This window comes from Dasypus novemcinctus, chromosome 7 (assembly GCF_030445035.2).
Source record: "Dasypus novemcinctus isolate mDasNov1 chromosome 7, mDasNov1.1.hap2, whole genome shotgun sequence".
In the NCBI taxonomy this organism is placed as follows: domain Eukaryota; kingdom Metazoa; phylum Chordata; class Mammalia; order Cingulata; family Dasypodidae; genus Dasypus; species Dasypus novemcinctus.
In genome coordinates this window covers 78,822,331-78,847,438 of record NC_080679.1, presented here as the reverse complement: position 1 = coordinate 78,847,438, position 25,108 = coordinate 78,822,331, and the positions used below count along the sequence as shown (strand labels likewise).

The 25,108-nt window shown below is 36.1% G+C and overlaps 1 protein-coding gene across 4 annotated transcripts in view; it reads right to left on the bottom strand.

Annotated features, from left to right (window-relative positions):
* FASTKD1 (FAST kinase domains 1) overlaps positions 1-25,108 on the bottom strand; it is a 51,981-nt gene that overhangs the window by 14,963 nt on the left and 11,910 nt on the right. For 2 of the 4 annotated variants that reach the window (XM_058300679.2, XM_071216305.1), the window contains exons 5-10: positions 22,355-22,480; positions 13,423-13,821; positions 11,840-11,950; positions 10,024-10,155; positions 6,859-7,345; positions 3,998-4,112 (exon numbers count right to left, since the gene is read on the bottom strand). In XM_058300679.2, the coding sequence (XP_058156662.1) occupies positions 3,998-4,112; positions 6,859-7,345; positions 10,024-10,155; positions 11,840-11,950; positions 13,423-13,821; positions 22,355-22,480 (1,370 nt within the window). The remainder of the gene's footprint in view (positions 1-3,997; positions 4,113-6,858; positions 7,346-10,023; positions 10,156-11,839; positions 11,951-13,422; positions 13,822-22,354; positions 22,481-25,108) is intronic. The other 2 variants (XM_058300680.1, XM_012526083.4) reach the window with 1 other exon arrangement.

Below are 25,108 nucleotides of genomic sequence, written 5' to 3'. Positions count from 1 at the left end.
TTATTTAAGATAAAGAAAATTATTGATCCATTAATTATTTTAAAATTTACTCATGGCAGGTGGATGTGGCTCAAGTGACTGAGCTCCCACCTACAACATGGTAGGTCCAGGTTCGGTTCCCAGTGCCTACGAAGGAAGACAAGCAAGACAGCTAGATGACGTGATGGGCTGCTGTGGCAAGCTAACGCAACAAGATGATGCAACATGGAGGAAAACATAATGAGATACAACAAAGCAGGGAGCTGAGGTGGCTCAAACGATTAGGTGCCTCCCTCCCACAAGGGAGGTCCCAGGTTCGGTTCCTGGTACCTCCTAAAAAAAAAAAAAAAAAGAACAGATACAACAAATACAAACAACAAGGGGGAAGGGAGAAATAAATAAATCTTAAAAAAAAAAAATTTACTCATAAAGATCTCCAAGAATTTTCCAAGTATTAAGACTTTAAAAATATCAAAGCTATACTTAACTTTCCTTCTTTTATATACTCTTTTAAAAGTTCCTAATCACATAAGCCCCATTTGCAGAATACAGGAAGAGATGTACTTTCATTTCCTTCTGTGTTGATATACCAGTGAACAACCAGGAGCACACACTCAAGTCTCAGTTTCAAGTCTCATCTTTCTACATATAACTGTATTACTAAAAAGCAGTATATAAGAATGCCAACAAAAATATAGCAAAGTGCTTTAGTATGATACTGATATAATTAAGAATACCAATATCAGTTTTTATGATGGTTTCACACCAGCCTAACCAGACATCTATAGGGCAATACAAGTACAGAGCCTAACACTGTATATTGGACATGGAAGCAGTCAATAAATATCTATGACTTGGTGGATGATTAACTGGCTACCCCAACTCTCCAGGCACAGAAAAAGCTCTAAGGGAACTAGTCTCTGGCTGTCTCTCCAACCTCATCCCTTACCTCACTGCTCTCGTGCAGCATTGAAGCTGCTGTTCCTGGAAAAACTAAGAATGCTTCACCTCAGGGCCTTGTGCACTAGCTTTAATCTCTTCCCTATCTGTTGATGTGGGTCACTCTCTCACTTCAGTCCATGGCCGAATGAAATCTCCTCAGAGTGGTAGTCCCTGACTTCTTCTTCATCTACAAGAGCAGTACATCCCACCCCACCCCATTATTCTCCATTCTATACACTTACCCTGCTCTAATTTTTCTGAGGGTACTTATCACTGACATCATATATTTATTGTTTATGCCGGTCTTCCCTCAAGAGAAGGTAAGCTCATTAAGGATAGGGTCTGTTTTTATTCTCTCTTGTATCTGCAATGCCTAGTGCTTGACAGATGGTTGGTATGCAACAAACACTTGGCCAGTGTTCAATGAAAAGGCAGTCATTACTGAACAGATTATTTCACTTCTCCTAAAACTGCCACATAAAACCGATAAATGAGAAGTTTGGGTCTGAGAAGAGAAGTCCTTTAAAAGCTTCTACATTGAAGGCCAAACTATCACAACCACAGTTCAGGACCCAAAATAAAGGATGAAAGTCGGGGAGGAAGGGGATTTCTGCTATCCTTACATACCTGCTTCTGCTATGCTATCTCAGGGCAACCATATGAGGGACTATTTCTATTCTACTTTTTTTCTAATACTGATACACTAAGGACTTTTAAAAAAGACATATAATAATTAGTGCCACAGTTGTAATCCTTAGACAATTCATAAACTACTGAAGGCCCTGAAGAAATATTTGTTTGCTAAAAACAAACAAAAAAACTATTAAACTAATAGAAGGTTTGATGGGTACCAAGTTTCTGTTTGAGGTAATAGAAAAGTTTTGGTAATAACTGGTAGTGATAGTAGCATAACATTATGAATGTAAATAATACCACTGAATTATAAACTTGAAAGTGGCTAAAATGGGAGATTTTATGTTGTATAAATGTTACCACAACAAAAATTAAAAAAAAAAAACTGACAAAAAACACCAGGTATTAAATGTCTCCAGATTTGATACAAATATAAGGTACCCAATACCACATACAAGGTTATTTTGCTGGAAATGTTTAATACAAATCTAATTAAGCCTCTAAACCTAACTTCTAGTTTACCAGAAATACAGGAAATAGAATGGTAAGTTAAAAGACATTTTAAAGAAAGCAATTAGACAAATCCAGAATAAGGTATTTCTATAATAAATGACTAATCTCTTTATTTTAAAAAATCATTGTCAATTAAAAAAAGATGAGGAGAAAGTAAGCCAACCAAATGTTGGTTGCTTAGCAAAAGTTATAAAAACAAATTTGGTAACAATTGGGAAAATGTGATTATGGAGGGAGAATTAGATTATAAGGATTTGTTAATTTTCTTAGATGCAATAATGGTATTGTGGTATAAAGAAAATATCCTTAAAATTTGAACTATTTAGGGGTGATACTTTAAAAGGTTCAGCGTACACACATACACACACCAAATGTGGCAAATTCCAGGTAGGACATGGTAAAAGTATACAGATGTTGTGTGTTCTTTCCATTTTTCTGTATACTTTAAAACTTTGATAACATTAGAACGAAAACAATAACCTTCCCCCAAAATAATCAATGCAAGCAAGAAAAAAAAAGTTACAGAATATTCTAGAATGGAAGACTAAAGAGATAACATGTAACAAGTGAACCCTGTTTCCAACCAGGGTCAAAACAACAGCTTAAGAATACAACAGTATTTGGGGAACAGTTGGGGAGATTTAAACATGGGTTATGTACTAGACATTAGGGAATTATCATCGATTTTCTTAGGTATGATAATTGTATTGTGACTAGGTAGGAGAATGTCCTTATTCCTAAGAGGTGTATACTAAAATACTTAAGGGTGAAAGGTCATAATGCCTACAATTTACTTAGAAATGGCTCAGAAAAAAATAAAAAAGCTAGAGAGACAAACGGGTAAAGCAAGTAAGTAAAAATGTTAGCCAGTTTTGAATCTACAGTGAATATATAGCTGTACTTTGTTCGATCAATTTCTCTATGGGAAGTGGACTTGGCCCAGTGGTTAGGGCATCTGTCTACCACATGGGAGGTCCGCGGTTCAAACCCCGGGCCTCCTTGACCCACGTGCAGCTGGCCCATGTGCAGTGCTGATGTGCGCAAGGAGTGCCGTGCCACACAGGGGTGTCCCCTGCGTAGGGGAGCACCACGTGCAAGGAGTGCATCCCGTAAGGAGAGCCATCCAGCGTGAAAGAAAAGTGCAGCCTGCCTGAGAATGGTGCCACACACACGGAGAGCTGACACAACAAGATGACGCAACAAAAAGAAACACAGATTCACATGCCGCTGACAACAACAGAAGCGGACAAAGAAGACGCAGCAAATAGACACAGAGAACAGACAACCAAGGCAGGGGGGCAGGAGAGAGAAATAAATAAATCTTTTTAAAAAAATTTCTCTATATGTTTGACATTTTTTATAATAAAGTTCAAAAATGGATAGAGGGAAGCAGACATGGCTCAACTGATAGAGCATGCATCTACCATATAGGAGGTCCAGGGTTCAATCCCCAGGGCCTCCTGACCTGTGTGGTAAGATGGCCTATGAGCAGTGCTACTGTGCGCAAGGAGTGCCATGCCACGCAGGGGTGGCCCCATGTAGGGGTGCCCCATTTGCAAGGTGTGCGCCCCACAAGGAGAGCCGCCCAGCATGAAAAAAGCACAGCCCATCCAGGATTGGCACCACATACATGGAGAGCAAGATGACACACAGCAAGATGACACAACAAAGAAGAGACACAAATTCCCAGTGCCATCTGATAATGCAAGCAGATGCAGAAGAACACAGTGAATGGACACAGAGAGCAGACAACAGGGGGAAGAGGAGAGAAATAAATAAATCTTAAAAAAAAAAAAGGATAGAAAACTATTCCCCTTTACATTATAGAATTCAAGGTTATTGTGGCTATCCTTCAACTGAAGGATCTCCATCAGCCCAGCAGCAACATCTCTTCTTACTGATTTGCGTGTAGACCAAATAATATACCTACTCAAGTAAGAATTAAGGTGTTGAATGCAAATTCCAAAAAATTCATTCCTTTGAGGTGGATCATAGTTCAAGGTGCTGAATGGATGAATAATAGCAGAGATTGAAAAAGGATGGATCTGCATAAATAAAAAAATTTATAGTTTAAACTTCAGTAAAACAAAACAAAATTTTAACCTAATTATTATTTTGGATAGAAGTAAATTTTTAACATGCCTGTAGTTAAATAAATGTATCACTATTTTTTAATTTTTCCATCCATTCTGTTTACACCATAATTACTAGTAACTCCAAAAGTTTTAAAGCAAGAAAAAAAAATCAGACAATCTACAAATTAATTTGTTAGGTGTAAAAGCCTGTTTCAGAATCCATAAGTCATTAAAATGAGTAGGAGACTGCATAGCTAATTCTATGACACTCAGTGCTTTTATAGACTCATATTATGTAATTAAGGAAGTTTCTGTATCTTAGCTTAACTTATAATCATCAGCATATATTTTTCTTTCATTCATTCTTCTGTTTGATTATTCACTCATTCATCTATTACTTAATGCTGTCAGGCAGTATGCTAAGCAAATAAGACACATTTTTATTTTCATTTGTGAGAAATATTGTCTTCTAAGTAAAAGCCTTACCCTGAATATACAAAAGAAATTTCGTGAGTGTCTTTACACATAATTCTAAAAAGCATCACTTTACAAGTTAATTCCAGAAATAAATCAGTAAGAAGATACAAGGACAATTTGAGAATATGAAGTCAGTGAATACCTTATACTCTATTCTCCTAATACGACTATTATTATATTTATGTATTTCCTTCTAGTCAGTGAACTTTGGCTGTAAGAACCAGTCTAAGGGGAATGACAATAAATTGCTGAACCAGAAACCAGAGTTTAATTTTTAAATTTCAAATTCCATACCAAATTTTCAAAGCACTTAAGATAAAAAAGCATGCTACTGGGGAGGAGATGTGGCTCAAGGAGTTGAGTGCCCACCTCCCAAATGGGATGTCCCAGGTTCAGTTTCCAGTGCCTCCTAAAGAAGACAATGAACAGACAATGAGCAGGCATTGAGCAAAAACAACAAGCAGACAATGAGAAAAAATGAGCAAAAACAAACAGACAATAAGCAAAAACAAACGAGCAGGGAGTGAATATATATCAAGCAGTTGAGCACCCATCTCCTACATGGGAGGTTCTGGGTGGTTCCCAGAGCCTCCTAAAGAAAAAACAATGAGAAAAACCAATGTGCACAGAGATGAGGATGCCGTTTTGGGGGGATGGGAGGGGGGGGAGAAGCATGTTACTAGATTACAATTTGGCCAATGTATGTGGCTCAAGAGTTGGGTGCCTGCCTACCACAGGGAGGTCCCAGGTTCAGTTCCCAATGCCTCCTAAAGACAAGCAAGACAGTAAGCTGATGCTATTGGCTGGCATGGTGAACTAACACAAAAAGATGACATGAGATACCAACAAAGAGACACAATGAGGAAACACAAGAGACGCAATAAGCAGGGAGCAGAGGTGACTGAAGTCATCAGGTGCCTCCCTCCCACATGGGAGGTCCCAGGTTTGGTTTCCAGTGGCTCCTAAAGAAGACGAATAGAGAGCAGACAGCAAGCAGAAACGAGGTGGGGAGGAAAGAAGAAATAAAAATAAATCTTAAAAAAAAATTAAAATAAAAAAATATGTCCAAGAGGGAGGTGGCTGTGGTTCAATCAGTTGGGCTCCTGTCTACCATATGGGAGGCCTTGGGTTCATTTCCTGGGGCCTCCTTGTGAAGGCAGGCTCATCCACACGCTGAGGAGTGCCACCAGCCCACACATGCCACAGAGAACCAATTCAGCAAGGTAATGCAACAAAAAAAGGAAGACAAGCAAAAATGCAGAACACACTGTGAATGGACACAGAGAGCAGACAGCAAGCAAGCTGCAAGAGGGGGTGGGAATAAGTAAATAAAATAAATACATACAGAGAAGAACACAGTGAATGGACACAGAAAGCAGAGAGCAAGCAAAAGAAGCCGTGGGGGGGGGGGGTGGATAAAAAATATATCTATATGTCCAAGAGACTTGAATCTCTGGGCTGTCCATGTGCCAGCTGGGTCCTGAGCCTCAGCAGAGTTGCAACACCTATTCTCCAGTTCGTTGGACTCACCCAGGACAACTAACAAGGGGGTGAGGATGGACAACCACCACTCCAAGGAAACAAGAGTCTACAATTACAAGCAAGAGAGTCCCATCCATCAGCCAGCTGGGATCGAAACCCCTTCTCAGTTAGAGGTGGAGCAGGCATCACCATCCCAGAATTCTCAGGACTGGGGAAGAAAATGGACTAGAGTGGATTTACTGGTATTCTACTATAGACTTACTGTGATTCTAGAATGGAAGAAATTGCATCATTGATGTGGAGTTGCTGAAGGCAGGGAGAGGGAAAAAGAAATGTAATATGGGGTCATTTTCAGGACTTGGAATTATCCTGAATGACATTGTCAAGTCAGATACAGGACATTATATATCATGCCATAATCTACAGAATGGAGTGGAAGAGTAAACTTCAATGTAAACTATAATCCATATTGTATGGCAATGCTCCAAAATGTGTTTATTAATTACAATGAAAGTACCACACTAATGAAAGAATTTGTTAATGTGGGGAAAACTGGGAGGTGTGAGGAGTGGGGCATATGGGAATCCCTTATATTTTTTTATGTAACATTTTATGTAAGCTAAGTATCTTTTAAAAATAAATAAAAAATATATTTTAAAAAATAAATAAAATAAAATAGTACCTAACAGTGGGGGGGGGAAAGCACGCTAATAGAAATGGAACTATATAAAACTAATGTGGAACACTTAAATTTCACCTTTTCAATCTGCTGAATGACCACTGAAGCTATTCTATCAAGTAGCAAAGTACTGAGGTAATTAGTTCTAGAAATAAAAGACGCAATCCCAGCAACATTTGTGTAATTGATTTCATCCATCAAATGCTGTAAAGTAGCAACTGTTTCTTCAAGAAGTGACTCAGCAAACCAGTCTCCTTTTACAGATTTAATTTCCTCCCATAACCGATCCAAATTGTTGCTTTTTTGTAGTCTCTGCCGACCATAGTGATCTAATTTTTGCAGTAGTTTCAGTTGTTTCCCCGTAATACTATCCAGGTTCATATGATCACATTGAATCCATCTTAAAACACATGTAGCAAAAATATTTAGATCATTTAGGTCACACTGTGGTAAAACTGCTTCAATTCTGGACATTACTGCTTCATCTAGGTGAGGAGAGGGAAGCATGGAAACAGCACAGACCAGGATGGAAATCTCTCTAGGCATGACACTAATTTTCAAATAACTAGAAAGGGAGAAAAATGAAAAGAACAAAATTAATACATCATTAACAAAAAACAAAACATATTAATATTAAATTATGAATATATAATTATTATAATACAAGTTGATTCAGAAGGGTTAAGATATACTCAAAGATGACAGGTCCATAACAGATTATTAAGAGAAGCCCAAGATGTTCTGAAGTACAACATACATTTTTAATGCAAAAATTAAACCATAATCCCTGGTTAAAAAAAATGTCAGTGTCAGAACCATGTTTTCAGTGCTGCTGAAGGCAGAATTTGGGCTGAATTTCTGATATGACCTAGCAGGAACTGTTATGACCTAACAGTCTCTAGCATACGGTAATCATGCAATAATGTTGATTCCCTTCTTACTTTGTCTATATAGGCAATCTAACCTTTAAAAAACAAAACACATGGCATCCAATTTACCCCATTTTCTACATATTCTTTCCCAAAACTCAAGAGTTCCACATGATAGCAGTTCTTTAAAAATAAATAAAATACTAGGAACTTTTATAGAATATTTACATTTAGAAACAGTTGAAGGGTAATCAAATCTAAATTAAAAACAAAATGGGGCGAGTGGGTATAACTCAGTGTTTTGAGCACGTGCTTCCCATGTACATGGTCCTGGGTTCAATCCCCAGTACCTCCTAAAAACAAAAAACAAAAAAACAGAATTACCTTTTTAAATATTAAAAAACCATAATATTCAACATTACCAAGGGTGCATACTCATATACTAATAGCAAGCTTAAAAAGCTGGTGTAACCTTTCTGGAAAGCAGTAGAGCAATACGGCTCAAGAGCTTTAAAACTATATCATTTGACATGACCAATTCTTGTCTAGCAAACTAGCCTAAGAAAATAATCTAAAACGTTATATATGTGATTCATCATATTTTTAAATATGGCCAAAAATTGAAAACAATCTAAATATCCAATGGTGGGGAATATTTAAGTGAGTTACATAGTACAGCCATATGATAGGGATAGTACAACCATTAAAAGATTTACAAAAAGTTCTTAATTATGTGGGAAGATATTTATAAGGTTAAGTATTTTAAAAAATGGATAGAAACTGTATGTTTATGATTCTCAGCTACGCAAAAAAAGTGTCTGTGTATGTGTGTGTGTGTATATATACCACTGGAAATAAACCAAATTTTGGACCATGGATGAATGGGTTTATGAATGATTTTTACTTTGTTTATACTTTTTCCATTTTCCAAAATTTTCAAAATGATTATTTTCTATATAATTCTCAGCACTTTACCTGCTACAAAGTAGGTACTCAATAAGTACTAATACTTTATTTTTATAATCACAAAAAATTAATACACCCATATATGAGACAAGAAAATCCCATAAAGCTGTATCTGTTAGCAAACTGACCCACGAGACAAACCTCTCAACTTTATTAGCCAATATTGTGACCCTTGTCCAAAAATAAACCAACATGCAAAAACATAATCCATCTGAAGTTTTTCCTTGTGACATTCCCTCAAATTTCAAACCTTAGGTATCCACCTGTGTGTATTTACAATACCACTGCATACCCACCAGGAAAACAAAAATTTTAAAGTGCCCAAGGGTTGGTGAGGATTGGAGCAACAAGAATACTCATATTCTGCTGATGGGAGTATAAACTGGTACAGCCACTTTAGAAAACTGTTTGGCAGGAGATGATCATATACACACTTTATGATCCAGCAATTCTATCACTCAATAAATATCCACACAAATGCATACACTGTTCATCAAAAGATATATAAGTGATGTTTATAACAGCACTATTGAAAACAGCAAAACCAGGAAACAAATCAAATATCCATAAACAGTAGAAAGGATACATAAGTTTTTTTGTACATTCTAATAGAATACTATATAACAAAAAATGAATAAATCTCATAAATATAATGTTGATCAGAAGAAGGCAGGCACAAAAGAAATCATACTGCATGATTCAATATGCATTAAATATAAAACAGGACAAAACTAATCAGTGCTGTTTGCAGCAGAGATAGTAGTCACCCTTGTGGGCTGGGTAGGGTGGAGGTGAGTAATGAATGGATACATTTTATGTATATTTTACTTCAATAAGTTAAAAAAAAAAGACATTATTCAAATTATTGAAAAACCCTATTTTATCCTGATGAAAGTCAATGAAAAACTGAATAACTTCTTAGTTGAAATATGAATGCTACATCCATGAAAAATCAGGGAATTTTAAAGTATGAAGGGAAATTCTATATGAAAACATTTTTCCACCATCACCCTTTTTTAAAATAAAAAAATTTATGTGCCTTAACATAGAGAAGTAAGCATACTTGAATGCTTCCAAATAGAGTTTTGCCTCCTGCAGCTCCCAATCAGTTCATTATTATTCCAATTCCAGCCAGAAAGGAGAAAAGCTTGACTTTCACTGCTATCCATATCACAGAGAACCCAATCAGGCTGCTGGACTCCAATCAGGCTGCTGGACTCATTGCCATTTCAAAATATACCAAGCAGGGACAATGGCAGAATGGAGATGGGGAGAGAGTGTCTTTATAATAAAAGCTAGCTGATTCTGCCACCAAAAAGTTCAAGCAACTCAGCACATATTAAACAAAAGAAATGTTGAAACTAGATTATAAATTAAAGACTAAACAAACACTTCCATTTAATCTTACCCAAGCAATAGTTTTCTGAGTTTCACAAAAAGTTCTTTACTTTGAAAATGCAGAAAAATCAATGCTCGAATTATCTTCAATAATTCTATTGGTTTATAGTCATCCAAATGTTTATGCAGGACTGAAGCAATTCTAAAAAAGAATAATATATTATTCATCATTTATTATATATTGCTGAGGAGTTCTTTCATGCCAGATACTATGTTATATGCTGGACTAACAGCAATGACTAAGACAAGGTTCTCTGTTCTAAAGATCTGTCTTAAGATGGTGATAGAGATATACACAATTAAAATACAAGAAGAGGAAGTCCCATCAATGAATTGTAAATGAAAAAATATTGGGAAGCAGACGTGGGACAAGCAAATGAACTCCCACCTACTACATGGGAGGTCCTAGGTTCGGTTTCCAATGCCTTCTAAAGAAGATAAGCAAGACAACAAGCTGGCGCAATGGATTGGTGCAGAGAGCAGATGCAACAAGATGATACAAGAGACACAAGGAGAAAAACATAATGAGAGTCACAACAGAGCAGGAAGCAGAGGTGGCTTAAGTGATTAGGGTCCTCCTTCCCACATGGGAGGTCTTAGGTTCAGTTCCTGGTGCCTCCTAAAAAAGGAAGTTAAGCACACAACCATCAGACACAGCAAGTGCAAAACAATGACGGGGTGGGGAGAAATTAATAAATTTTTTAAAAATAATAAATCTTTTAAAAATAAGTAATATTCAGCTATCAATAATAAGAGGACAGAAAAGCATATCGTTTTATTCCCTAGGTTAAAAAATCTCAAAGAACAGCCATTAAATTCCACATCCTCCAATGAAATCTTGACCAAGAGTGACAAAACTGTTCTCTAATAGAGATGCTTAAAAGAAATGGGAAATGCTAAAAGGCTATGGAGGAAACAGGATAGAAAGAATATTAAAATAAAGGAACATATAATAGATAATTAAAAAGCATATGTAATTTGAACTACATAATTTTTCCTTCCTGAATTTCCAAATTAACAAAAAAGCCCATAATATAGCATTATAATTTCAAGGTAACAATTGTGGTATGAGACAATTCAAGTTCACATGGATGTTCTTGTTCTGCAGAAACTATCACTTAAGAAGTAGGAGTCCTTTTGCTATACTCTCCATTTCTCTAGATTATGATGATCTCCTGAGTATAACAGCAGCAGCAAATAAAATGAAAGATGTCATAAACAATGTCATCATCTCGTTTGAAAAACAAACTATTTAGGAAATAATTTAAAGGGAAGTGGACATGGCTCAACAGATGGAGTGTCTGCCTACCATATGGAGGGCCCAGGGTTGGATATCCAGGGCCTCCTGACCCATGTGGTAGGCTGGCCCATGTGCAGTGCTGTCACGCGCAAGTGCTCTTCCACGCAATGGTGCCCCCACATAGGGGTGCCCCATGCGCAAGGAGTGCGCCCCACAAGGAGAGGCGCCCCACGTGGGGAAAAAAAAAAAAGCACAGCCTGCCCAGGAGTGGCGCCACACACACGGAGAACTGATGCAGCAAGATGATGCAACGAAAAAGAGACACATTACCCAGTATTGCCTGATAATGCAAGTAGATGCAGAAGAACACACAGCCAATGGACAGAGATAACAGACAATGGGGGGAAGGGGAGAGCAATAAATAAAAATGAATCTTTAAAAAAAAAAAATTTAAAAATGCTTAAGTGTTAATCCCTTACTTCTTCAAAAACAACTAAATTATAGAAAGAAAACAATTTCCCCTCAAAAAATGGATACACACACAAGACAACACAAACTTAACATCATGAATTAAAGGAAAGACTACTTTTTAATCAGGCGTGAATTTCTGCTTTCCATCTCTTCCATTGCTTCCACCACTGCCAGAGCTTGTTGGCTGGTCAGTTCCTCAGACATCAATAATATTGTTGAGTAAAATCTAGAAGCACAAAAAAGAATTTTACCGACTGAAAACGGATGATTAGCTTTTATAAAAAAGTGTTTTTAATAACAATTTTTGGGTAAGGAACAAAAAGAAACATGAACAAAAAATTGAATTCAATATGTAATTCCAATCCTCTCCCCATATAACTCGGAGAAAATATAAATTTTTGAATAAAGAAAAATACATAGTATGGTTTTATTCAAACGAACTAAGGATTTGTTATAATCTCCAAATATTTTAAAATCAAATAAGATCTGATATAGATAATATGCATATTATACAAACCTGCATATTAACAGAAATTTTATATACTAAACTCTTGTTCTAACACTATAAACTGAAAATTTACAAAGATGGTCCATCCGAAATGGTTCAATAATGAAAGTATCAAGATATGTCATCTAAAATAACTTGGAGAGTAGACCCAAAACATGAAATCTGAGAACAGCAGGATAAAATTATTTTTCTGTTCATGCTGGATAGCACCACACCATCCTTTTCACCTGTTCAAACCTTATCAAAGGGTTCAAACCCGGCTTCTCCCTGAAACTTATCTCAGCCATTTCAGTTTACCTTTATCTATCTATTCATAAACTCTATTATGGTATTTACATATTTCGATTATATACTTCTATTCTCCCAACCAGAATATAAATCCCTTGAAGGCCGGGGCTCTGTCAAATTCCAATTTTTGTATTACCTAATCTAGAGATTTTAACAGTACTTGGTGACCAAAAAAAAAAAAAAAAGAATAAGTTCCATTAAGTTTATCTCTTACACCTTACCATCTTGTTTCTATCTTGATAGACTCTCTTAAGATGTGCCCTTAAATTCTCAAAATAATTCAAAGTATTCTTAAAAATAAAACTTGCACCATGGAGTTTTCTGTAACTAAGGCATGATACAGTTCCTTTATCATGCAATTCCTGGAATCCTGGCTTAACAGAACCTACTAATCATACTTGTCTGTCTGCTCATACCTAATAATAATTAATTTAACATTTGCTCTTCTGTATATCCTGAATATTCCTATCTACATCAATATCTGGCAGAATTGGAAACATTTCACTCAAACTTGGCATAGGAACTTATTCCAGCATACACAATAAATGTCTTTGATGATGAATGTAATGAGGACAACAAAGAGTAAAATGGCCCATTGTTGGACTACTATCAATTCTGAATATACCACATCCTAGGCTTGGGGGAAGGGATGTCTTATAGCCTCAGGCCTATGTGTAAATCCAGTAGCAAGGGGTTATTGGCCACTCTTTAGAGCACAGAATATTAAGTGTTTGAGAGGTAAACTAGAATAATCAGAAAAAGAACCAAGGAGGAAAGCATAAGAGATTATTCTCTTTCAGTCTGATGGATTGATTTTTGTGCCTTCCAGTGCTTCCAGTAGACCTAGCTTAAGGATCTGCATATCCCCAAGAGAAAAGTAAAACATTTTTAACTGAACTTACTGTTTTTTCTCTTCAGGTCCTGCGATGGGTCCCAAGGCTACAAACAATTTTACAAAGCTAGCAGGATGATCACACAGAGGAATCATTTCAATTAGCCTCTTTTTAGCCTTTATAACAAATTCAAAACTATGAAACTGTAGACCCTGGTATAGACCAAGTATTTTACTGATGGAATCCAAATCAAGGTGGTTCATATTGCTTAAAAATATTTTATTGCACCTTTCTAATAATGGGTAATAAGTATATTTAACATTGTGAAGAAACTGTACTATTCTTCTTGAAATATTGACCTGTGAAGAATCTATGGTGTCAAAAAGAAGTTCTGTTTTGTTCATTAATCGTTCTCGAAAATGCTGTGATATTAAAGACGATGTGTTGACCATCAAGACAGACAAGGACCTGAAAGAGGAAAAAGAGGTAAACATTTTTACGTTATTTAAGAATAATGACCAATTTTGAGACTAAATGACTAGATGTGGAAAGGAATAGGGAAAAATATTTAGGTTTCATACCATGAAATTTTTCTTTTAAATACGAGTGGGACTTGAACTCACATCTCCTAGTAACTGAATCCTTTTAGACAGAAAGCATTGAAATAATATTTTTATTAAATATGCAAAATATTGTTTTGCAGTTGAAATTGCTTTGGTGGAAAATATTTTCATAAAAGTTACTCAGAAACAATTCTGACTAATAGCCCATGAATGCAGCATTCAGCATCTCGTTTTGCATTTTTGGAAGTAGACTTCACTTTGTTATTTCCTCCTCTGTACATCTAAAATGTACTAATAAAAATTTTAGTCAAATATTTCCCAGTAATGAATATTTCATATTTTTAATGTTTCATGCAACACTCTTTATTTGACAGTAAGAGAGTACTCAATAAGATGAAGTATATAGTATTTTATCACTCAGCAAACACTAAAGGAGCACCAGTCGCTCTTTTTTTTTTTTGAGTTTATAATCAATTTCATTGAAATGTATTTATAAACCATACAATCCATCTACAGTGTACAATCAATGGCATTAAATGTCACTCTGAAAGGCACTGTAGAAGACAGAAAAATTAAGAGTTGATTTCTGCCCCCCAAAGACTATTTTCTTACATAATACAGAAATCAGAAAACCACAAATACAAGAAACACACCTATTACGAAAAAACTGTGCAAAACAGAAAGAACATTAACAAATGCTTGTGGTTGATAGTTAGAAAGCAACATGCAAAAAAAGGGACAAAAATATACATCTAAAACCATCACAACATTAAGGTAGTGGGGATGTTGCTTTTTACCTTCTGAAAAAAATTTCTTCAATGTTTATATTAAATAAATTTGTAAAAACTCATTTATATAATACTTTGGCTTCTCAGGTCACAAATGTTTATTGTTACTATTAATTACCACTAAATGATGAGTTAATATTGATATTTAGTTTCACTATGAACCTCTGAAATTGCTTTTTAAACTGTATATATTTGTAATTGCAGTATAGAGTGGGGAAATGTCCAAAGATTTCATCAGATTCTCAAAGAGGTCTGTGAGTATTTTTAAGATTTAAAGAAAATGTTATTTTACAATGATTTTCATTACTGTCTCCTCCTATACACATTACTTTCTAACTTTCCAACCTTTAGAAATAAACAGTAAACAATGTGTCAAACTATTACTGCTAAGCAGCATGATTCTTTGGAATCAGAATTTTCGTTCCAATCTTGGTTCCCCCTCTTAATGGATGAGAGACATTAGGTAATTTAACCTCATCATGCTACAGTTTCTTATGTGGAAATGGAGATATAAATACTTATCTCCTAAGAACGTCATGGAGATTACACTATACGATGCTTACATTCAAATTTTTGGTCTTCTTTCAGCACTAGAACACCGCTTTCATTTTCATTTCAGATACCTACCCTAGCATTCAGAGCCATTCCTGTTCTGCCCTAAAACATCCTCCCAGTCTTTTAATGAGCCCACATTCTCAGCTATCTCTCTCTAGCCTTACTTCTACAAACCCACTAGTAATAAAATTTCTATCCCTTTCCTAAAATTACCAGTGCTGTTGTATTTTAAACAATTTTCCTAGGTTTCCTTCAATCTCAGTATTTCATGTCACCAAAGATGGCCCAACCAGAAATGGATACTTAGAAAATGCCATTTGTAGGATTTTAAAAAGCCAGGATAAAACTATAACTTCCACCAGCCTAACAAGATAAGTGAAATTCTCCCTATTAGGTGATTTAGTAATGTCAGAGAATGCAAAATGAATGTACCAAAATCAATTATATTTCCATATATTAGCAACAAGCAATGAACTTAAAAAAATACCATTTCCATAACATCTCAAAACATAAATATTTAAGAATAAATGAAGGTGAACCCTGAATTTCAGCAGAGTTGTAGCCAACACCTAATCTCCAGTTCAACTAAGAAAAGGATGATGATCGATAGCATCCATCCCAAGAAGCAGAGAGTACCTGCAACTGCAAGTAAGACAATTCCATCCCCATAGGATCGAAGCCTCCTCTCTATCAGAAGCAGTGTAGGCATCACCATCCTAAAATCCTCAAGTTAGAGGAACTAACAAACATAAGGGGGAATATAACTATGGACTAAAGTAGACTTAATAGTCTAGTAATGGAAGAACTTGTAACATTGATATAAAGTGGTCACCAGAGGTTCTGAGAGGAGGGAGAGGAAAGAATAGGTGTAATATGGGACATTTTTGAGACACTGGAATCGTTCTACACGATATTGCAATGATGGATACAAGCCATTATACAGCTAGTCAAAACTTACAATATTGTGCAGTGCAACATGTAAAACATAATATAAACTATAGGCCAGGGGTTCTTAACCAGGGGTCCACAGATTCTGGGGTTTTTTGAGCTTGAATTTTTTGAATTTTAAATTGTAAAATTTAAAGACATGCCAATGTTGAGTGTCACAGAACTATCTGCCGCTACATTCTGAGAAGGGGTCAGTTTTCACCTGACTGGCAAAGTTATCTGTGGAACAAAAAAAGCTTACAAACCCCTGCTACAGACCTTGCTAAGTACAATGCTTCAATATATGTTCATCAATTGTAACAAATGTACTACACTAATGAAAGATGTTATTAATGGGGTAAAGTGTGGGAGGGGAAGGGAGTGGGGTATATGGGAATCCCCTATATATTTTTTTTGGGGGGGGGGGTTTTATATTGAAGTCTATCTTACATGAACACACATAAACAATAAGTATATAGTAAAGATTGTGAACTTACAAAATAAACATATATAACATCACACAGGGGTCTCATACATCACCCCTCCACCAATTCTTTGCATTGGTATGAAACATTTGTTACAAACTATGCAAGAGCATTGCCAACATATTACTACCAACTATGTTCTTTATCTTCCATTTGGTGTATTTTCCCCCCAACCCATACTATTTTTTTTTCATGTATTTTTGTTACAGATACTGTGAACTTGCAAAACAATCATACAGATGTGTAGATTTCCCATATAACTCCAGACCCTGGTGGAACATTTGTTACAGATGAGATAATATCATCACACTATTACCACCAATTATGGTCCATAGCATACATTTGGCACACTTTTTCCATACACCTCCATTATCAACACAGTATAGCTTGGCATTAATGCAAGAATATTACAGTATTGCTGTATGGATGCTTAATGTATGTAGAAGTTTTAATTAACTTGACTGTAAAGGTGTGGAGATGGATAGAGTTGATAGTAACACATTATAGTGAGTAACAACTGGTTTATAAATGGGATTGTAAGTAAAAAAGGTAATCCAGGGAAGTAAATGTCAATAGAAAGAAAGCTAAAGAATAATCTAGGGCCTGAATAACACAGTGAACTCAGAGGCGGTTGGGAATTGTGGTTAAGGATACATATGCCAAGAGAGTCCTTCTGTGAGCTAGAACAGATATATATCACTACAGGAATATGGAGAAACATGGGAAAACTACAATTGGTGTGACCTATAGACTGTGGTTAACAGCAATCCTCTATATTTTTTAAAATGTAACATTTATATAATCTAAAGCTCATTTAAAAATAAAAATTTTTTTTGAAAAGTCAAAAAAAGTAAAGAATAAATGAAACAAAAGCTATGTAAGATCTCTGCACTGAAAACTTTACCTCTCCTTAATAAATGGAAATTTATACGATGTTCCTGTATTGGAAGACTCAATTTTGTTAATATAACAACTCTTACTAAACTGATCTATAGATGTACTTCAATCCTTACCAAAATTGAAGCAGGCATTTTTCTTAAAAACAACATACCTATTCTAAAATTTATAAGGTAATTCAAAGACCTACACTATCCAAAACTTTATTGAAAAAGAACGAGTTTGAAGACATACAGTATCCAATTTCAAGACTTACTACAAAACTACAATAATCAAGAAACAGTAGTTTTAATGAAAGGATAGATGACTGGAACAGAACATATAGTCTATAAACAGACCTAAATATACATGGTCAAACGATTTTTTTTTCTAGGAGGTACCAGGGTTTGAACCTGGGATCTCATATATGAGAAGCAGGCATTTAACCACTGAGCTACAACCACTTCCCATTTAGACATAAGCACCAAAGGAATTCAACAGGGAAAGTAAAGTCTTTTTAATAAATAGTACTGGAACTGAATTCCATATAGAAAAGAAAAAAAAACTTTGAACCCTATCACATATCATACACAAAAATTAATTTGAGATGACTCATAAGCCCAAAAATAAAGCTAACTATAAAGCTTCAAAAGAAAAGATTTTAGAGTAGGCAGAAAGTTCATAGAGAGGATACAGAAAAGACTAACTTTAAAAGAAGAAATTTTAAAACTTCTGTTTATCAAATGATACTATTCAGAAAAGGAATATTAGAGCCACAGGCCAACAAATACATTCACAACACATATATTTGACAAAGAACTTGTATTCAGAATAAAGTGCTTCTGTAACTCAATAATAAAAACAAAAGGTTTTTTATTATTAAAAATGGGCAAAAGACTTGAACAGATGCTTCACAAATGGACCATAAGCACAAGAAAAAGTGCTCAATATCATTAGTCAACAAGAAATTGCAAATTAAAACCACAATGAGAAACCACTGCACAACCACTAGATAGTTTAAACATATTAACATCAAATGTTGGCAAGGATACTGAGCAACTAGAACTCTGAAACATAACTGGTGGAATGAAAAATGGCGTAATTAGATGGAAAATTATGAAGTAGTTTCTTAAAATCAGACATCTAGCTTAAGATTCAACAATTCCACTCCTAAAAAGACTTGGTAAGGATATCACTGCAGTTTTATTCATAACTAAAAACAAGAAATAGACCACATGTTCATCAACAGGTGAATGGATAAACAAGCTGTGATATATTAACATAATGGAAAACAATTCTAATAAAAAGAAATAAACTGCTACTACATGGAACAACAGCTATCAATCTCAAAACAAGCCAGACACAAATACTGCAAAATGTATGATTCCATTTATATGAAGTTCTGGGTCAGACAAAACTCATGTAAGGTGACAGAAATCAAAATAATAATTGCTGATAAAGAGGGAGCTTAACTTGACTGGGAGGGACCATGAGGGAACTTTCTTAGGTGATAGAAATATTTCCTATATTGATATAGGAATACATAATTTTCAAAATCAATAGAACTGTACCATTAAGATCTGTGTTTTCATTGATTATAAATTAAACCTCAACTGAAAAAAATAGCAATTTTCACACGTAATTAGTGAGTTTATTCAGAAGTATCTTAAATTAATATATGTTTGCAACTGGGGGGGGAACCCTCAGGCAAGAATGGTTAGCCAATGGTGGCACAGGTGTGTTTAAAAAGGAGGGGGGGAGATTAGCAGATATGGCTCAAGCAATTGAGCTCCTGCCTACCACACGGGAGGTCCTGGTTCAGTTTCTGGTGCCTCCTAAAGAAGACAAGGAAGACAGCAAGCTGACACAACGGGTTGGCATGACAAGCTGACAGAACAAGATGATGAAACAAGAGACACAAGGAGAAAAACATAATGAGAGACACAACAAAGCAAAGAGCACAGGTGGCTCAAGGGATTAGGGGCCTCCTTCCTACATGAGAAGTCCCGGTTTGGGTCCCGGTGCCTCCTAAAAAAGAAGACTAGCACACAACAGACACAGCAAATGCAAACAAGGACATGGGGAGAAATAAATAAATAAAATAAATCTTAAAAAAAAAAAGGAAAGACTGGGAGGAGAGTTGAGTGGAGGAAGGAGAGCAGGAAACCTAAAATTTTACCAAACAGGACCTCCTCAAACTTCAACACTTTGCACCTCAAAGGACTTTGTTAAAAGGGTGAAAAGGCAGCCGACTCAATGGGAGAAAATATTTTACAATCACATATCTGATAGGGTTTAATATCCATGATAGATAAGGAGATCATAAAATTCAACAATTAAAAGACGAAATATTTGATTAAAAAATGGGCAAAAGGGAAGCGGCTGTGGCTCAATCAGCTGAGCTCCCATTGACCATATGGGAGGCCCTGTTCGCGTCCCAGGGCCTCCTTGTGAAGGCAGGCTGGTTCACGCACCGCGGAGAGCTGACGGCTGACGCAGCAAGATGACACAACAAAAGGAGACAAGCAGACATGGGGGTAAATAAATAAACAAATAAATAAACCTTTAAAAAAAATGGGCAAAAGACTTGAAAAGACAACTGTCCAAAGAAGAAATAAAAACGCCAAAGAAGCACATGGAAAAAATTTACAACATCACTGGCGATTAGGGAAATGCAAATCAAAACTACAATGAGATACCATTTCATACCCAGACAAGCCGCTATTAAAAAGTCAGAAAACTGTAAATGTTGGAGAGAATGTGGAGAGATAGGAACGTTTATTCACTGCTGGTGGGAATGTAGAATGGTACAGCCATTCTGGAAGATTGTTTGGCAGTTCCTAAGGAAGTTGAATATAGATTTGCAATGGGACCGGCAATACCATTGCGAGGTATATACCCCGAAGAACTGAGAGCAGTGACACAAACAGATATCTGAACACCGATGTTCATAGCACTGTTATTCACGATAGCCAAAATTGGAAACAATCCAGGTGTCCATCAACTGATGAATGGATAAACTGTGGAGTATACACATGATGGAATATTATACAGCAGTAAAAAGAAATGAAGTCATGAAACATATGACAACATGGATGAACCTGGTGGACATTATGTTAAGTGAAGCAAGCTAGACACAAATGGACAAATACTATATGATTACCCTATTATGAACTAAACATATTATATGAACTATAAGTATATTATGTGAAATATGAATATGGGTAGAATTGCATATATAAGACCATTTTTCTTTGAAGCTGAGCAAACTAAGTTAATAGTACAAAATATTAATATCAGACCAAAAAAAACATTATACTAAGTGAAGGAGACCAGAGTACTACGTACTGTATGATTCTATATATATAAAATGTAAATATAAATCATTTATAAAGATAAAAGTAGATTAGTGGTTATGTAGGTCTGAGGAAGGAATGCTAAGGGGTGTAGAGTCTTTCCTTTTAGAGTAATGAAATTATTCTAAAATTTTTAAATGATAAATGTACAACATTGTGATTATACTAAAAGCCACTGATTACACTTTGGATAAAATAGCCAGAAACAGCAGCTATGTACAGTAGGAGAAGCATACAGAGACTGAGAGGTACGGAATTTTCTTGTTCGTTTGTCCATTTTTTGTTTATTATTATTAAAATAAGGAAAATGCTCTAATAATGATTAAAGTGATGAATGTACAACTTTGTGATTAAATCAAATACCATTAATTGTACATTTGGATGAATTTTATGTTTTATTAATATGTATCGATAAAATAGATTTGTTTAAAAAAAAGTAATGTGCTGGGCGTGTGGGTCAGGAAGGCATTTGGCTAGCAGGAGGAAAAAAAAGTAATGTACTGGGAAAACTTGTATCTGAAAATTGAAAGACAATTATATAGTCCTGGGTTATGAAGGTTAAGCATTGACAGTAATTAATCTTATCAAACCAAAAAGAAAAAAAGGAAAAAAGAAAAAAAAAATGGTCTGAAAACCAGAGAGACTCCTCAAATATTACTTTCACACTAACAGTTCTTTGATACTCGGCTAACATAGCCATTAACTCACCTTTATGAAATTGAAAAGAAGAAAATATTTCCAGATGGAAGGAATAAGAATGACATATGCAAAATTTCAATTCATATTTAATTTAAATATTTCTTGGGTTTACTTCAGAATAATAGCAACTACAAATTATTGAAAACTTCTATGTTGCAAAGGAAACAATTCTCCGTGGGTTTCTCAAATAATCTACATGTTGTAAGCAGGGCACTGACTGCCTTTGTTTAGAGCCATCTTTTCCAGGATGTTTATATAGCAAACAGTTCATAAAAGTAGAGACAGTGTCTCCACATCAAACAAAGGCCAGACTTGCTTACTGCCCATTATAAAAGATTCAGGTTTCCCAATTCAGGATTCCTACCTTGCAATGCAGTCCACTATGGGAAGTGGAGCTAAGAGAACCAGCAGAAGCATATTCTGGTACTCTGGCTACTGCTATTGCTCTGAGAAATAAAATCCTTTGCCTTCTGCCAGCATCTATGAAACCGTCAGCCTAACTCCCTTCACAGCAGACTAAATCCCTTCACAGTTCTTAACAATATTGTGTTAAGGACTTAAAAAACCTTATCGCTAATCCCCATGGCAACAATGCAAAGTAGATACTACTATCCTTGTTTTATAGACTGAAAGGCTGAAAGGCTAAGTAAATTGACCAAATTACACAGTCAGCAAGTCGCAAATCTAGGTGAGTCAGTATCCAAAGTCCAGAATCTTTATACTACAACCTAAGGCCCCCTAAACAGATTTACCTTAAGTCTTGTATGGTTTCCAAGTTCCTATTTACAATATCAACTATTTTTCCCATTAATGGACTAAAATGCAAACGATGATCTGCTAGGCAACAGGAAAATTTTGACAGCACATTAATATCAAACCTATTAAAGGAAATATACAAAGGAGAACATTAGTATTTACTTTCACTTAAAGCACATAAGAAAGTTATAAAATAAAAAGAAATCAATAGAGCTACTTATAATCTTTATTAACATAAAAATGAGCTTTTTCTAAAATGTTAATTACTATAAAAGTTATATATGTAAACAGTTAAAAAATCAGATTATAGAAAGATTTAAAAAGGGAAAATCACTCCAAATTATTTAAATCATTTGCTTATTAATTATTTGAATTACAGAACAATACAACTCAAAGTTGCATAGTAACAAGTAAAACAAACACTGAATACTAAAACCTTGCTTTGAAAAGTTTGGTAATTCTTCTACAGGAAAAATGGCTCAATTTCCTCAACAAATAAATGGCAAGATGAAAGAGGGAGGGAGAACTGTTATACATTTCAAGACTCTGAATTCACTAAAAGACATACATAAGAAGAAAGTTCACAGCAGCACCACATGTAACAGCAGAAACCTATAAAAAAATCCAAAAGTCCATCAAGAATTCTATGGATAAGTCAGAAATCCCACTTCCTAGTATATAACTAAAAGAATTGAAAGCAGGGACTCAGATATTTGTACAGCAATGTTCATAGCAGCATAAATTCACAAAGCTAAAAGATGGATGGAAGCAACCCAAGTGTCTAGCAATGGATGAACAGGTAAATAAAATGAAGTGTATTCTATACAAAGGAATATCATTCAGCCATAAAAAGGAATGAAGTTCTGATACATGCTACAACATGGATGAACCTTGAAAACATAATGTTGAGTGAAATAAGCCTGATACAAAAGGACATATGCAACTAGAAAAAACTACAAAATGCAAATTCATAGGTACAGAAAGTAGATTGCAGGGTACCAGGGTGGGGGTGGGGAATGGGAGCTAATGCTTAATGGGTACAGAGTTTCTGTTGCGGTAGTGGAAAAGTTTTGTTATGGATGGTGGTGACAACATTGTGAATGAAATGATACTTGAAAGTGGTTAAAATGGGAAAATTTTCTTTGTATATGTTACCATAATAAAAATTTACAATATTTTAAAAATTAAAATAAAATATTTAATGCATCAAAAAGAGTACAATAGGAGAAATCAGCTGTGGCTCAATCACATGAGCTCCCATCTACCATATGGGAGGTCCTTGGTTTGCGTCCCGGGCCTCCTTGTAAAGGCAAGCTCGTCCACACGATGCACAACGCCGCCCACCCCACAGGCACCGCAGAGTGCTACCTGGCCCGCAAGTGCCACAGACAGCCGACTAAGCAAGGTGACACAACAAAAAGGGAGACAAGCGAGAACACAGAAGAGCCCAAAGCGAATGGACACAGAGAGTAGAGAGCAAGCAAGCCACAAGGGGGGAGGGGAAATAAAAAATAAATAAAAACAGGGAAACGGACTTTGGCCCAGTGGTTAGGGCGTCCGTCTACCACATGGGAGGTCCGCGGTTCAAGCCCCGGGCCTCCTTGACCCGTGTGGAGCTGGCCCACGCGCAGTGCTGATGCACGCAAGGAGTGCCGTGCTACACAGGGGTGTCCCCCGCGTAGGGGAGCCCCACGCACAAGGAGTGCGCCCATAAGGAGAGCCGCCCAGCGCGAAGGAGGGAGCAGCCTGCCCAGGAATGGCGCCGCCCACACTTCCCGTGCCGCTGACGACAACAGAAGCAGACAAGGAAACAAGACGCAGCAAAGAGACACAGAGGACAGACAACCGGGGGAGGGGAGGGGAATTAAATAAATAAAAATAAATCTTTAAAAAAATAAATAAAAATAAATAAATAAATAAAAACAGACACATAAGAACATACAGAGAATGGACACAGAGAGCAGAGAGCACACAAAAAGACGCAAGGGGAGGAGATAAAAAAAAGAGAGAACAATGGAGGAAGCAGATGTGGCTCAAGCAATTGGGCTCCCGCCTACCACACGGGAGATCCCGGGTTCGGTTCCCAGTGCCTCCTGGAGAAGATAAGCAACACAGTGAGCTGGCAGGACAGGCAGGCATGGTGAGCTGAAACAACAAGATGCTGCAACAAGAAGACACAAAGAGGAAAGACAATGAGAGACATAACTAAGCAGGGAGCTGAGGTGGATCAAGTGATTGAGCACTTCTCTCCCACATGGGAGGTCCCAGGTTTGGCTCCCAGTGCCTCCTAAAGAAAAGATGAGCAGACAAAGAGAATACACAGGAAATGGACACAGAGAGCAGATAGCAAGTGCAAACAATGAAGGAGAGGAATAAATAAAATAAATCTTTAAAAAAAAAAAAGAATACAATGGGATGCGGGTGTAACTCAGTGGTTGAATGCCTCCTTCCCATGTACAAGGGCCCAGGTTCAATCCCTGGTACCTCCTAAAAAAAGAAAACTAAAAGAAAAAAAAGAGTTTGGTGGATAAATTACACATACTGATAACATAGACTTTCCATAGCAATAAAGAAGAGCTACAATATCATGGATGAATTTTTAAACACATTGAGTGAACCAAACTACACTTAAGAGTACATACCTTATGAACCACTGCCATAAAAACAAAACTAATTTATGGCGGTAGAAGTCAAGGAAGTGCTTACTGTTAGGGTGGGGAGATGAGACTGGAAGAGGTCATAAGGGAGCT